The sequence below is a fragment of the Odontomachus brunneus genome, unplaced genomic scaffold (assembly GCF_010583005.1).
Source record: "Odontomachus brunneus isolate Ranch 3 - 2012 unplaced genomic scaffold, Obru_v1 Obru_scaffold_049, whole genome shotgun sequence".
NCBI lineage: Eukaryota > Metazoa > Arthropoda > Insecta > Hymenoptera > Formicidae > Odontomachus > Odontomachus brunneus.
Genome location: NW_022639499.1, coordinates 809506 through 825710, shown reverse-complemented (window position 1 = coordinate 825710; position 16205 = coordinate 809506). Strand labels below are relative to the sequence as shown.

General features: G+C 38.7%; 1 protein-coding gene across 2 annotated transcripts in view; it reads left to right on the top strand.

Annotated features, from left to right (window-relative positions):
* The first annotated feature begins 1018 nt into the window (after window positions 1-1018).
* Window positions 1019-16205, top strand: part of LOC116845056 (LIM/homeobox protein Awh-like) — a 34738-nt gene continuing 19551 nt past the window's right edge. For both annotated transcript variants that reach the window (XM_032817323.1, XM_032817322.1), the window contains exon 1: window positions 1019-1377. In XM_032817323.1, coding sequence (XP_032673214.1) covers window positions 1372-1377 — 6 coding nt within the window. In that variant the 5' untranslated portion in view covers window positions 1019-1371. The remainder of the gene's footprint in view (window positions 1378-16205) is intronic.

Sequence of the window (16205 nt, the reverse complement as noted above, 5' to 3'; positions counted from 1 at the left end):
ATTTTAGAACACACGTCTCTCGCGCCTGCCAGCAACGATGCGCCGCCGTTAATCCGCCTCGACAAGACGCGACTGTCGTCGACTGGCTGACCACTGACGTCGGGAAAGAGGCCGCGCCGGTGTGGCGTATCGATATCCCAGAGAGTGATTCGCGCGTAACTTTGAAAGCAAGAGAGAGAGGGAGAGAGAGAGAGAGACAGAGGGAAGGAGGGAGGAAGGGAGAGGGAGAGAGACAAAGAGACAAATCAATATCGCGGAAACGAGAAGAAATATCTCATATACGCGATTTAATAACGGCGTATCGAATCTGGTAGCGTGTACGCGTAATGTATGCGTTATATATCATTTTTTTACAAACTACCGCCCGACGCGTACATCGGTATGGAGCAGCAACTGTCCCGAGCCCCATCCCGAGACTCTCTCTCTCTCTCTCTCTCTCTCTCTCTCCCCCTCTCTCTATCTCCTTCCCTCTCTTTCTTCCATCGTCCCTCCCTCAGGCTCTCTGTGCTCTCCCCGACGGCGTAGCACGTACATTTGCGTCACTTCTCTCTCTCTTCTCTCGCTCTCCCATTCTCTTCCTCCTCTTTCTCCCTATCTTTCTATCTCCGTCTCGGCGCTCCGCCGCTAGACGATGCGCGCGAGAGGGACAGCTCTCTTCCGCGGATCAAGACAAGATCGCGGCCAATCAGCGCGACGCGAGGCGACGCGTGTTGTCCTATTACACATCCGCGCGGACGATTCGGGCCCGTCCAAGTGGGGACACGTGCGCGTGCGAATTGCGACCGCGTGGCACCGCCACCTTCGTCTGCCCGCCGTCGCACCCACTCCCCGGCGATGGGCAGGACGAGCCTGGGCGAATCGCAGACCCGGCGAGCGTCGGCTACGTGGGGCAGCCACGGCCCGCTCATCACGCCCATACCGCCCATTCGGCGTCGCGGCGGCAGCGGGGTTTACGGTTCACCCCGCTCTGTCGGCCCCCCCCGTGCCGGTCGAGCGGTCGGTCGTCGGTCGCTGTGTAGCGCAACCCCGGCCAAGAGGGAGACCGACCGGGAGTTACGTTGTATTACACGGGGCCGGGCGACGGGATTCTCGCTCTCTCGTGGCGTGCCCGGGATGCGCCTCTCGCGTGTCGCTGCCGCCGCGTATGGCGTCTGATAGTCGCCGGTGATACTCGCGCGTCGCACGCAGCTGCTACCGGAACACGTCCCCTTGCACACCGTATCCGCGTGTCGCGGCCGCGATGTCGCTGGAAAGCCCGCGCCGCCGGTGAAGGGCTCGTCGAGCGCGCGCGCGCGAGAGAGAGAGCGAACGTCGGAGCACCAGTGCGTCCAGGAGCTTCTTTTTCTCTCGTCGGACACTCGGAGGTGTAGCATGAAGGTACGTACACACGCATTCACGCACGCACGCACGCACGCACGCACGCACGTGCGCCTAGAGATCGATGAGATGGAGCTCTCGCGTGAAGGAAAACCAGATTATTATCTTTGCCATTTCTTGTTTCCCTTTTTTTTTTTTCCATCAAAACGACCTTTCGCGATAACCCGCCGCGTGGAAGTCACGCAAAAATGCCGGAGATTCAATAACCGGCTCGCGGTTTGACGGGAACGCCAGTGTCCTTCCCACGTCGCGAGGACTCACGACACGCACGCGGCTGTGAATTACGCATCCGGCTGTGTAGGTGGGCGTGCGTGCACGTGTGTGCGTGAAGCGTGCCTACGCGCAAGAGGAACTGTAAACTCGCGTAAGATCACACATCGCGGAGACAGGCGACGTCCCACACCTTCGCCCCGGGAGGGGTGCGTGAGTTGTCGCGCGAAAAGGCGACCTCTCAGGATCGCGCGTCGTCCCCGCGGCTCGTTCGCTCGCGCGCGTGTGGTCCAGTAAATTGTCGGCGTAAAGCGCGCAAAATGCCGCATCAGCCTGATCCGGAGTTATATGGAGTTCGTTCTTTTGGAGTCTCTCTCTCTCTCTCTCTCTCTCTCTCTCTCTCTCTCTTCCACACATAACATACGCGCGCACACTCCTCATCTTCCTCCTTCGTTCTCTTCTTCCACGGGCTGCGTGCGTCGACGGAGCAACGCGCGCGATGAATAAGAAACGAAGCGCGGGACACGGAGCGCGGCGACGAGGAGAGGCGCGAATCGCGAGACACGCCTCGCTTATAGCGTGGATTTATCGCTCGGTGTGCGCGAGTTATACGCGATATAATTCAGCATTCCCGTTATATATACTCGCGAACAATGGCCGACGCTTTACTTTGTACAGCGCTGCACTTTTCTATTGTGGCAAGCACGCGCACGTGCGGGGCTTGCGCGAATCTTGTTTCTTACGGCGAGACGTAAGACTCTCTCTCTCTCTCTCTCTCTCTCTCTCTCTCTCTCTCTCTTTCTCTCTCTTGAGAGAGCGTTTCTCGAGAGGGTCTCAGACGTTACTTCACAAATCATCCTTGGCTCGAATATACGCCGAACGCTGCCGCGCTGCGACATGTGGCTTGATCCGCCGGCGATAAATCGTCGTTGTTTGTACTTTTGACAGCGACGCCGTGGATAACGTGATAACGTGATAATCCGAGCGTGACGCGAAAACACGTGGCGTTCCGATCGCGTGTCAGCCGTCGCGACGGAACAACTTCGCTTGTGGAACGTTTGTGCATTTAACAATTTCAAGTGATCTTAGTTTTGTCATCATCGCGATCCTTTAGATTTGTTAGCGCGAGAGTAATAACATTCGATCGTAAACAGCCAGAGAATACACTCAGAGGAGAAAGTGATCGAACCACACAACTGTTATATTTATTTCTGGCCTTACATTCATACTTTTTGATTATCTAACACGAAAATGGTAGTAGTAACATGTATATAAGCTTCTTATCACTAACATTATAATAGATTACAGCAGATTTTAATTTAAAAAATTGTTTTGTTGACCATAATTTATAGTAATTATTTTTCTATATAATTATAGCTGCAAATACCAAACATTTTTTTCTCAATGTACGTTTTATGGGATCATTTGCGATCAATGCTTAAATCGATTCTCTTGAACTCATTGATCAAAAAACAGTGAACAGTTGACAAGCTCTGCAGTATTTAATCGATAGAGATGAAGAGCCCAGGAGAATCGATAATGAATGTTGACATATGAATATGTTAACATATAGAGTCATTAATGAGACTATGAGAGAAAAAATATCTAAAAAATAAAAGAAATATTTGGCGAATACCAATGATGTGTATTTGCTTGTACTAATATATATATATATATATTCTTTTTTTACGCCAAGAAAACTTCTTTTTAATGAGAAAGTATACTTTTTCTTAAAAGCATAGTACGTTATGAAAAAGCAGTTATTTATTTTATTTAAGTAAAAGAATTTAAATTTAAGTAAATATGTCATTAGTACTCCCCGATTTTTTATTTTTCTTTTATGCCGCGCGCCGAATATTTAAATTTCTTGATGATTAATTGTCTCTGAATAATTTTATTTTATTTTCTTGTAAATCAGCCTACGATATGGAAAGTATCGGCCGAGCGAGTCTTTTCACGTGTGCTTCTATGCGTGCTCTAAATTTCTTGAAGTGAAATTTCTCTGAAAGCGAGCATCAATTCACTCGAAGAATCTCTATGAAAATAATGTCACTCGCAGTCACGAAGATGAATGTTCAACTCAAATCATCGAGTCATTCTTCATCCATTTGAATGAATGTTTTAACTGACTAGAATGAATTTCTTGCTGTGAGATGATTCCAAATAAAAATTTACCTCGTAGTTCTGACCGGGTTGATCCCAATCAGTTATCTGGTTTATATAAGATGACGTGTTATATAAGATGACGGGTCCTAATTATTAATATTTATTATTATTAATAAAATCCGGATTGCCAAGTTGCGTTACATGACTTAACAGGCGTCGACAACATCACGTTATACAAGTCAAGTAACTGACTTGGAATCAGCCCGATTAGATGGGAAAAATTCCTAGTCGGGGTAAAGTGCGTCAGATTCCCTCTTCAGTTTCAAATAAAGATATTTAATGTTTTGAAGAGCGGAGGGGATTCCCGAGTCGAAATTTTGACCCTATGTTGAACCTTGAATTCTATGCAGTAGGAGCTAAGATAGCAAAGTAGGTTTAATTCTAATGATATAATTTACCCCTACTTTGACCTTGATGATGTCTGAAATTTTCGCTTTCGCTTTATTTAGCGTCAAAGTAGATTGTATAATAGTAGGATCTTAGGAAGCAAAGTAAGTTCAGTTGTAAACCTCTATTGAAGTTTTAGCTTTTACATAGAATATATGTATTTCATAGAATTCAAGGTTCAACATAGGGTTCAAATTTCAACTCGGAAATGAGTGTCGATATCGTCAAAATAGATTTCACCTGTAGATTATCGTCAAAATAGGTGAAAATCTTTCACCTAGGTTATAGATTATCTAAGTAGGCTCTATTTTTAAGAAGCGTCAAAAATTTTGATGAGGGTAGAGTTAAAGGTTCAAACAGAAGTTAAAAGAGAAGTTAAAAGAGAAGAAAAAGAAGGTAAAAGAGAAGTTAATGAGTACCAATATCGTCAAAATAGGTTTTACCTGAGCTAAACCGTCTAAGTAGGCGCAAACTATCCTTAAAGAGACGTCTACATTGGAAGTAAACACTAAGAAGTAGGAAGTAAGAATAAGAAATTGACCAATCATAGTTAATTGTTCTTCTCACATTCGACTGTGGTTGGTCAATTTCTTACTCTTACTTCCTACTTCTTGCTATTTACTTCCAATGTAGACGTCCCTTATGAGCGTCAAAGTGACATCAAAATTTCGACTCGGGAAGCTACTCGCGATTTCTCAGCGGTTTTCATTGAGTGAATTCACTCAATGTCAATGGAAAGTCACTCGAATTCGGGTGACTCGGCTGTCAGCCTCACTCTGCGAGTGGAGGTCCGGTCGAAGAAGTGCAGGGGGTAGCTACGGGTCGCCGACGGCACGGTGGCGACAAGGTGGCGACATGGTCGAGGGTGGAGGGTAGGCGTGACGTTCGGAAATTGCCTGAAAAACGCAGCTAATTTCGAGTAGCGCGTTGTCCCCGCGAGGATGCACGCACGAGCGGTCGTCTCGCACGCGAGATATCGAGAGTGGCGCACGCGTGGGCAGAGCGTGAGCCACTGGGCATTGAGCGAACGCCATTGTCACGGTTGATTCGGATGGTTCTCTCCTCTCTTGGCTACTCATCGGTCACCACGAGGCCTCTACGGCCACGCTACGCGGTTAATAAACGATTCCGAGTGATCGTGAGACGAATCCCTTTTCCCAGCCACATGCCGCACCGCGTACAATGCCGCGCGCCGAAATCGGGTATGTCGGCGACTGCGACGGCGAGCGGGACGGTGGCGACAATGTGGCGTGCGAAACCAGAATTCGGATGGCGATTTAAATGGATTTCGAGTGGTCCGGGATAGAGGCCGTGTCACCTCGAATAGCTCGCTTGCCTATTGTACCTGCTTGGCACACAAGAAACGATCCGTTTCCACACGATACCTCCTTTTTTTATGAAGGCGTGAAGAGGCTCGTGCTCCTTTTCCACGCATATACACACATATACACAGAAAAATATATACCGCATTCAAAGAAACGTCACTTATTCAAAATAAGAAAGACCGGGCTTAGAAGGCCTATATTTTAAAAATTCGAAGTTATTATTTCTCAGGCAACTAATTCCTGCATAGAAAATACTTTGGAATCCAATTGGGATCCGATTTCCCACAATAATAAATTCTAGGTTGGGAAATCTATATAGGTTCTGGTTAGAAGTGTAACGTTTTAAACATGCGAATCTAAATGGGAAATTAGACAGATGCCGTTTGGTTATCCCCAATGTTTTCCCAAAGATTTTTTCTGGTTTATACTTTAAACTAAAATTGAGCAAAATATATGAAACACTTTGAGTATATATACACATACATAGTTGTAAAAAATAAATACTCAAAGTGTTTCAAATATTTTGCCCAAAAAATTTACATAAAATTAATAAATATTTAAAGGAAAACTATATTTCCATTTTAACATAAAAAACCTTAAATGATATATATATATATATATATATATATATATATATATTCTTTATTTTAAAATATTTATAAATATGTATTATTTATATGTATTACTTTACTTTTTAACATGGAACAATTTAAACAAGAAGAAACATTTGTATTATCTGTATTATATTAATGAAACTAATACAGAAAACAGTTAAAAAAACTCAAGTTTCCTTAATATATCTGTTCTGATTCTAGACAGAGAACTCATGTTTGAAACAAGAATGAGATTCCGAATTAGTATCATAGTGATAATCTTGGGACAATTTTGGGGTAAGAATGGGATTCCCAATTTGTATCGTAGTGGGATAACCTATGTTGGGATAAAGTTTAGCATTCTGATCGGAATTTAATCTGCATTTTGGAAGATACTACACTGAGAAAAAATTTATTAAATTTCAAAAAACGTTTGTTTAGATAATACCGTGAAGATATTTGTTTAAATTAAGTAATTATTTTCTAAAATTAAAGAAACATTATATTTAAAACTTCTTAATTTAATTTTAGAAAATAATTAATTTAAACAAATATCTTCACAGTACTATCCAAACAAACGTTTTTTGAAATTTAGTAATTTTTTTCTCAGTGTAAGGAATTTCTATGCGGGTTTTAACTGTACAAATAATAGAGGCATCTTCTTCTCTGTACACAAAGAGAACTATTTATTGAATCAAATAAATATTTCTTTGGAATAGTCCAAACAAATTATTTAATTGACACAACAAAAATATTTCCTTGAAATTAAGCCGCAAATAAATATTTTTGTTGCGTCAAACAAAATTTTGTTCGATCAATCAAAAAATTCGTTTGGACTATTCCAAAGAAGTGTTTATTTGATTCAACTAAATCGTTCTCTCTGTGTATTAACGTCTACTACGATCCTATTAACCGTATATTTTATTTTGTAATAATTAAAATATAAACATGCAGCAACGTAGCCACCTTGTCCTGATACCGAGTTCAATTGTCCAGTAGCATAAAAGATAAAGATAGCAACACAAAATATAAATCCTAATTAGTAGTTCTAGAGTCTTTGCGCGAGAGGTTTCCACAAATATTCTGCCGAAAAGCCGGCTCTTAATTATGTCTTCTTTACTTCATCTTTACCTTGTTCATTCATATCTATTTCAGTCATTTTATGAATGAAAATTGCTTTTATTATTCGAAACGGTATATCATACATTTGCAAGCAACTTCATTCCAGTTAATAACACGTTGATTAACTTTATTCACTCACGAATATTATACAAAATTCCGAGTCTCGAAAATTTACTTTGCTACTACTAAATCAGTTTTTTTCTATTTTTAACTGTAATATTATTTCGATTTTAGTGAAAAATTTAGAGAAAAGTGTCTGTGTTTTAAAAAAACTGATTTTGTATCTTGTTCCTTTTAAGGTAAATATTAAAAAAGTATTCCCCTTTTAAGGTAAATATTAAAAAAAAAGTATATACCCCTAAGACCCGGTCGCTCTTAATCGTTTTTTTCCGCAATATTTCATTGTGCGCGTTCTATTTATTTATCCATCTATCTTTGGCATTCATCTATATTATTTTGCTGTCTTCGTCCATGTCACTGTTCCAGAAAAGTTACACAGTTGAGATTATGTAAAAAAATGTTGATTTCACGGTCTCTTGCTCGACTATGCTGACTATATTTTGTCGATTTCCCTTGGGTTTCGAAATAATGGTGGAGAAAAAGGACAAGAAGGTCGATCCCTTGCCGGATTTTTTTTCCGACGTTGTTTCTATCTTGCGCAAGGAGTCTTTTACATTGGTACCTTTTTTGCTCGTTTTGTTCGCGGTCATCTTAATCATCAACGGAGGTCAGCACTATTTTAGTCAAACAATTGTATCTGCTAAAAGAACGAAAGGAAAAAAGGAAAAAGGGAAGAAAGAAAGAAATATGATAAAAGAAAAAGAAACAATCGATCACTTCGGTGATGGATCGATATATTCATAGAAATTCGAAATATGGTCATGTCAGCGAATATTTAGCGTCCATAATTCCCGGTGCCCACGTCATGCACACGCGCTATGCCTCTCTAATAAATTCCTCTAACGAGAAGCCGTGTGTGTCGACAAATTCTGTTAGATAGTAACGCCGTACTCGCATCCAGAGGCAGTCTACTACAAAGTGTTCGTTTCTAATTAACGGTCGTGTTCATTAGTGACTGAAAACGAATTTGCGTTCCGTGCGTCGGGACTGCCCCTGTGAGAGAGAAGGAGAGAGGGAGAGGAGAGAACTCAGGGGTATGTAATTTCGAACACATCGCATACACTCGGATACAATCATCTCCTATCGCGAAGTGGAGGTTTCGCAGCATTCGATCACGCATCTTTCTTGTGTCCCGTATAGAAAATTTCTCGGGACCTAGTTAGGATCCAGTCCTAACTCGTTCTAGTTCTGACTAGAAATGCAACGTTTCAAACGTACGATTCCAGGTAGGAAATCCGAAGTCTTCTCGCACTCAAAGAAAAAGACATGATAGTGGTAACTATTTAGATGACAATTATACAAATTTTAGAAGATTGTAGAATCAATATATACATACAGGGTGAGGAAAAAGTATGGAAACTCTGAAAAATCTCAAAAAATATAAGTTTTATAGAAAAATGTTTCAAATAAAAGTTGTAGGATTTAAATAGTTCTATTCAATAGAAGACCCTATTCAGGGTCTCATCAGTTTGACCTTGGCTGGCGTCGTTAAGGTGAAGTCAAAGTCATCTTGAATTTTTTTAATGGAACACCCCGTATATTATTACATATTCTTATATCTTATCTAGAGAGCTTTCAAAAACACTATAATAAAATATTTTTTCGTTAAGAACTTTTCGAGTAATAACACTTGAAATTTCCAGCACTTTGACATAGAATACAAAATATCTCATAAAATATTAATCTTTCAATTATCTTGCTTTAATACTTTTTTGCACAGAATAATGAGACAAATTAATTGGCTTAAAAAAAAGTACAACAATTTTTTTTATATTTATTATGTAAAAAATTTTTGTTTCTTTTTTAAGCCAATTAATTTGTCTCATTATTTTGTGCATTAAGGCAAGATAATCGAGAGATGAATATTTTACGAAATATTTTGTATTCTATGTCAAAGTGCTGAAAATTTGAAGTGTTATTACTCGAAAAGTTCTTAACGAAAAAATATTTTATTATAGTGTTGTGGAAAACTCTCTAGATAAGCTATAAGAATATGTAATAATATATGGGGTGTTCTGTTTAAAAAATTTAAGGAGACTTTGACTTCACCTTACCAACGCCAACAAGGGTCAAACTGATGAAACTGAATAGACCTTTTTAAATCCTACAAACATCCTTTTTCCTACAAACGTTCCTTTGAAACATTTTTCTGTAAAACTTATATTTTTTTAGATTTTTCAGGGTTTCCATACTTTTTCTTTACCCTGTATATACAGGGTGTCTCACACTCTCCGGGCATTTTGTGGGGACGTAGAATGGGTTGATGTGAACATAAAAGTCCTATACCGTTTTGCGAAATTTGCAATAATAGTCGAGATATTAATTAAAAAAGATTAAGGAGAAACGCACGCTGAATGGTAGAAGACGGACCGCTCGAGTCACAGCGCGGCCCAGTAATAAAGCGCGCGGACGTCGCGCGCGGTGATTCGAAGACAATGCACCACTGCCTATTCTTATCTCAGCGCGGTGCGGCAAGACGTAGGAGCGCATAAGAATTGGTGCGTTGTTTTCCAATCACCGCGCGCGACATCCGCGCGCTATATTACTGGGCCGCGCTGTGACTCGAGCGGTCCGTCCTCTACTATACAGCGTGCGTTTTTCTTTAATCTTTTTTAATTAATATCTCGACTATTATTGCGAATTTCGTAAAACGGTATAGGACTTTTATAGTCACATCAATCCATTCTACGTCCCCACAAAATGCCCGGAGGAAAGTGTGAGACACCCTATATATGTATGTATATACAGGGTGTTAGTTAAGTATGTTGCCATACTCAACAGAGCGATTCTTTGGTTTATTTCAAGTAAAAAAGTTTATATAAACATGTATCCTAAACGACTTAGTTTCCGAAATACAGGTGAATGTTCGCAAATGTTTGACAAAACGGTAAATTGCGTTGGAGATATCTTGCTGCATAAATATGCCTTGCTTCACCATAAGTTACCATTCGTACGACCGTAAACAAAATGACAAAGTCAAAGTCAAAGTCATAAAATCAAAAATAGTCTTCAGTTCTGATGTTGCTGCGGGTCGGTTAGCTTGTGCATTGTACGTTTTCGGGCCAAATTGTTTCAGTCCATCAAAATCGGTTTTATCATGCCTAAGTTTACAAAGTTTGAAATGGCAGATATGCACTTTGCCTACGGTCTTGCAAATGGTAACTCACGTGAGGCAAGGCCTATTTATGCAGAAAGATATCCCCAACACAATTTACCATGTCGTAAAACATTTGCGAATATTCATCGCTATCTTCGAGAAAAGGGTTCTTTTGTAAGGAACACTGTTGATCTTGGAAAGCCTATGACAGTTAGAACACTAGTAGAGGAAGCTAAACGAAATAGATTATTACTACACGTTAAAATTTTTTTATTTCGGAAACTAAGCCGTTTGGGACATATGTTTATATGAACTTTTTTTACTTGAAATAAACCAAAGAATCGCTCTGTTAAGTATGGCAATATACTTAACTAACACCCTGTATATATACAATCTAGTATAATAATCTTATACACATATAATAGTTTATGTATATTTGATAAAATATTTTGTTGTTATTATACTTGAAGAACTGAAGAACTATGTAAAAAATTAAAGAACTAAACTAAAAACTATATAATATCAATCAGCTTTAGTTGCAATAGCTACAAAGTAATTTATTAAATTATATACATTGATTCTGCATACAAAACTCGTAGAGTTGCATCTATACAGTTGCTATTGTTATGTATTTTCTCTGAGTGCAATATTTTTTCTGGCTCTTCCCCCCTTCAGTTTACATCAGAATTAAACAAAACATATGTTGACTTTCGAAATAATTTTGTTGCTTAGTAAAATGATCAAAGTGTTTTATAAATATTATTCTTTAGTTTTTTATTCTATTTAATGCAATAGTTGGGATTTAAAAATTGGATTCTTTGTTTAATGCCATAAAAGTATATTGGCTAAAAAAGTATAAATTCCCATAATATTTCTGCTTTGATTTTAAAGAATGCATATTTTATATAAGAATGGGATTTTCAATTAGTGCACTGAGAGAAAAAATATCTAGGAAATAAAAAATTTTTATTCGGCGGATACTAATATATAATATATTTACTTAAATCTAAATTTTTTCGTTTAAATAGAATAAACAATTGCTTTCATGAAAAGCAACGGTTTTAGAAAAATATATATTTTCTAGCTTGAGATTTCTTTTTAATGTAAAAATATACATATATTAGTACAAGTAAATATGTTATTAATACTTATGATATGGATATTTCTTATTTTTTAGATTTTTCTATCTTGGTGTATTATAGTGAAATAACTAATTTGTGAAATAAGTGAAATAACTAATTTTGAAAGTTGGGCATTTTAATCAGGATTTATGGTGTATCTAGAAAAATCTTGGAAAATTTCTATACGGTATCCTTTGTGCCGTTTAGATGATATGCAAGTTTTCGTCGTGATTTAATATTCATGAGTTCGGAAGTAATTTATAATTACCGTTACACCAGCATAACGCGAGTCGAATACAGTTAGGAAAGCGATAACGAGGCAGAAACCCGTTCCTTTTTACCATCCAGTAACTTTATATCGCGGGATAGCAGAAAGAGAAGCGACCAAGAACGTCGGTTAGTCGCGGTTTTACGGCGCTAGATCGTTTTATGATTATTATGACGAACCCACCGCGCGAGAATGGTTTCGCCAGGGAAAGAAATATCGATTTCAATGGACACACCGTATTCTAAACCGAAAGTGACACAGACTCGTGAAGGCCGATGAAGGCGGCGGGAACCCTCCAGCGGAGCCCCTATAAGGCCCCCCGTCGACGAAGGCTTTCAACTTTGAAAGTCATACCCCTGGTAGTGTCTGGTAGTGTCTGTTGACCGAAAAGGGACCGAAACCGAAATTCAAACCACTCGAGTGGCCCGAATGGGACTCACGACCATTTTAAACAGAGGCGTGCACGAATTCAATTGAACAGCGCGACGTACAAGTTCACCATGGGGCCCACTGTCACCCAAAACGTACTCGAGATCCTCCCTCCCAATAAGGGCTCCAATAACGTTGTAAAAGCGCGAGTACCAAAGCGGATCAATCTTCAAATCGGATTACGAGGGTCGAGACTGTCGCGGCCCTGTCGTACGTTAACACGCCAATTATATCAGTTACCACAGAAGAAAGTGGTCGTGTCGTATTCATTGTTCTCATTAGCATTTTCCAATGGAAATATCTGAAAGAGACATCATCCCGAATAGAAATCTATCCAGTTTCTGTCCAGGAATTTTTGGTAACTAGCTAGTTTTTTCTTTGCTGGAAACTGACTGGTTTGGGGTCGACGCTCATTTCGTCAAAAACTGGACAGTTGAACTAGACAGTTTCAGATCAGTTTTTAACTAGATTTTGATCAGTATCTAACCTGTTTATTAGCAGTTTTTCTCAATGTCATAGAATCAACTTGGAGAGTCGAAAATTTTTCTCGTAAGCTCGCGGATACCTGTGCAATTATTATGAAACGACTTGGAAATGTTACAAGTTATAATGTACATGTTACATGTATTTTTTTTTAAAGATATGATTAGTATATCTGAGGAATAACAGAAGCACTTCGATCATTTGAAACAATTCTATAAAAAATACTCTGAATATATATCTACAGTCAGTACAAGTACACGCTGTTTTTCTTAAAATACAATATCTTTTTCAAAATTATAAACACAGTTGTAATATACATTATATACACTAAAATGCGTTTACTTAGTACAGCTAGTACTATGATGTGTTATGTTTGTGATTTCACGTTTTCATTCCGGAAAATCTCGTTGAAATCATGTCTCGACGCTGCCAAAGTATACTCAACAATGGAGGGGTGTACATAATGTACATTAACACTATATTCATAATTTTGAAAAATATTGTATTCTAGAAAAAAAGTGGCTTATTTAAATATTACACAGTAATATTATAAAAAAGAAAAAGAGAAACAAAGGAGATGATTGTAGGTTTGTATAGCACGTGCATGGGAGAATTACCATACAAAAATACTATAAAACAAGAAAACAAAAAGCAATAAAATCGAAAAATGAACGTAACATGGCATGTTAAAGACAACATCATTGAAAGATACACTGAGAGAAAAATGCATGATATTTGGAACTATAATGGCATAGTAAAAATATTATAGTTAGGAATATAATTTTTATAGTAAATGTTACCATAATATTTGTAATATTTACAATATAAGCATAGTATAACTGACCCGTGTAAAATTTTTACCAAGAATTATAATTATTTGAAATAAAAAATATAGTAAGGTAGCAAATATTGAGTGGTAAGAGAAATTAACTATTTTATATAGTCAATACAATTGGAATATTTGGCAAATATAGGTACATGTAACTATATTCCCAAAAGGTGCTTTACCATATATATAGAGTAATAAGATGGTGACTATAAATCTGTGTTCATTCTACTATATCTTCATGTTTAGATGAACTATAAATATATGTTTGAGGCCAAAACGAACTATAAAATATAGTGAGATTATAGTTATTCCAACTATTTTTTCTCTCAGTGTAGTATGATTAATTTGGGATTTCAACATCTCAGAATCTAAAATATAGTTAAATAAAGTACACACGTGAGTATACGAAGCATAAGAAGACACTAATAAAAAGACACAGTAATATGGACAATTACTCTAGTTGTCATCTATATAGTCGCTATTACCATGTTTGTTTCTGAGTGTGGAATAACAACGAAAATTAGTATCATAATGGGACAACTAAATTTGGGGCAAGTTTGGGCATTCTGATTCCCATGCAGGGCGGTGAGTGTACTCGCGCGATCGTGGACATCCGTATGCACACGCGCAGTATACACCGATCTAAGGATGGTCTTGTAAATTATGAGTCCCGCCAAAGCTGGCAGCCTCTAATTATGCAAATCTAGCCGAACTCTCGGCTGCGATCTCGGCGCGGCGCGGCGGTTCACTCTCGTTCGCGTCGCTGCGAAGCCTTTTCTGTGCGCGCGCGCGCGACGAGCTCTTTCATAGACGAAGGTACACACATTAGACGATCATCCGAAAGAAGTCTAATCCCGCGTTTTACGACGCCGCTTTGCGCGCGACTCCGAGTTATTATTGTCACCTATGACTCTCGGCCGCGCGGCGCTCCTCGCACATGTGTGCGCATAAGCGCGGATAAGCGCTAATACGCGCGCGCTATCCCGCAAAATGCGAACGCGGATTCACGCACGGCGAGAACGCGTTCGGCGATGCGCAAGTAAGAGAGAAAGAGAGAGAGAAAGAGAGACAGAGAGAGAGAGAGAGAGAGAGAGAGGGAGAAACAAACAGACGGAGAGAATCTGCGCTTGTGTATGGATATAAATTACGCACGTCAGGACGCGCGTATATAAAACGCTCAAATGCACGAGAGCATCATCGATACTGCGTCTCGCTTTGGTCTCGCTTTCACTTACGCGACGTATCTTCGCGAATCCCCGGCCGGGGAGCGCGCTAATCGGATTTGCAATGTTGCCGCAACAAATAGTTGGCGCGATTACATCGCGAAAATCGCGATTCGCGATACAGAACTGTCTCGAGTCGCATCGAGAGACGTCGATTGCGTGCGTTTACTCATCATCGCTCGTATCTCGCTCCGATATCTTAGTCAGATATCTCTCTCTCTCTCTCCCTTTTTCTCTTTGCATCTGAGGAACGATCGCTTCAATCTCTGTATAGTATTTTTATATATTTTGTATTTTTACATATTTTGTATACTCACGTGTGTACTTCATTTTACTTTATTTTAGATTCTCAGATGTTGAGATCCCAGATTAATCATACTATCTTTGAATGATGTTGTCTTTAACATGCCGTGTTACGTTCATTTCTCGATTTTATTGTTTTTTGTTTTCCTGTCTTATAATATTTTTGCTTGGCAATTCTCCCATATATGTTAAAGAAATTTAAAATGATTCGTGTCTCAGATATGCCGATTTTGTTAAAATTGTTAACTATATCTTGTATTCAGTTTTATTTCTTATGCATTTTTGTTGTACTTATTGATAATAAGAGTGAGAACATTAAAATATTTAAATATTTTTTGTACTTTTACATTTATTCCAAATTAGAAAGAAATCGTAATGTACCTTTTGGGTAGGTTTACTTGTACATACATTTATCCGGTGCACACTCCGGTAAGCAACAATATTATAACGTCCTAATGTTCCAAGTGGTATTCACTCTACATTGAGAGAAAAAAATAGTTGGAATAACTATAATCTCACTATATTTTATAGTTCGTTTTGGCCTCAAACATATATTTATAGTTCATCTAAACATGAAGATATAGTAGAATGAACACAGATTTATAGTCACCATCTTATTATTCTATGTATATAGTAAAGCACGCTTTGGGAATATAATTACATGTACATATATTTTCCAAATATTCCAGTTGTATTGACTGTATAAAATAGTCAATAAAATAGTCTATATAAAATAGTTAAATTCTCTTACCATTCAATATTTGCAACCTTACTATATTTTTTACTTCAAATGATTATAATTCTTGGTAAAAGTTTTATGGGTCAGTTATTATACTATATTGTAAATATTACAAACATTATGCTGAAAGGACCTCGCACAAAACCTATGGAAAATGGTTTTCGGTCAAATTGGCTGAAATTTCACTATGTTATAGTTTTCGCCATGCTGATAAAAAGTTATCATTGCACCAAGTCCAAAAGTCAATATTTCCCAAGATATAAAGGGTCAAAGTAGTGAAATATGGTCATCCGCAGTAGTAAGACGTATGTTATAAGTATAAGTGATACATTGATATTTACTCACAAAATAAATAAAAATCGATTTTTACATATATATATGTAATAAATATTTAGTTCCGCAATATATATGTA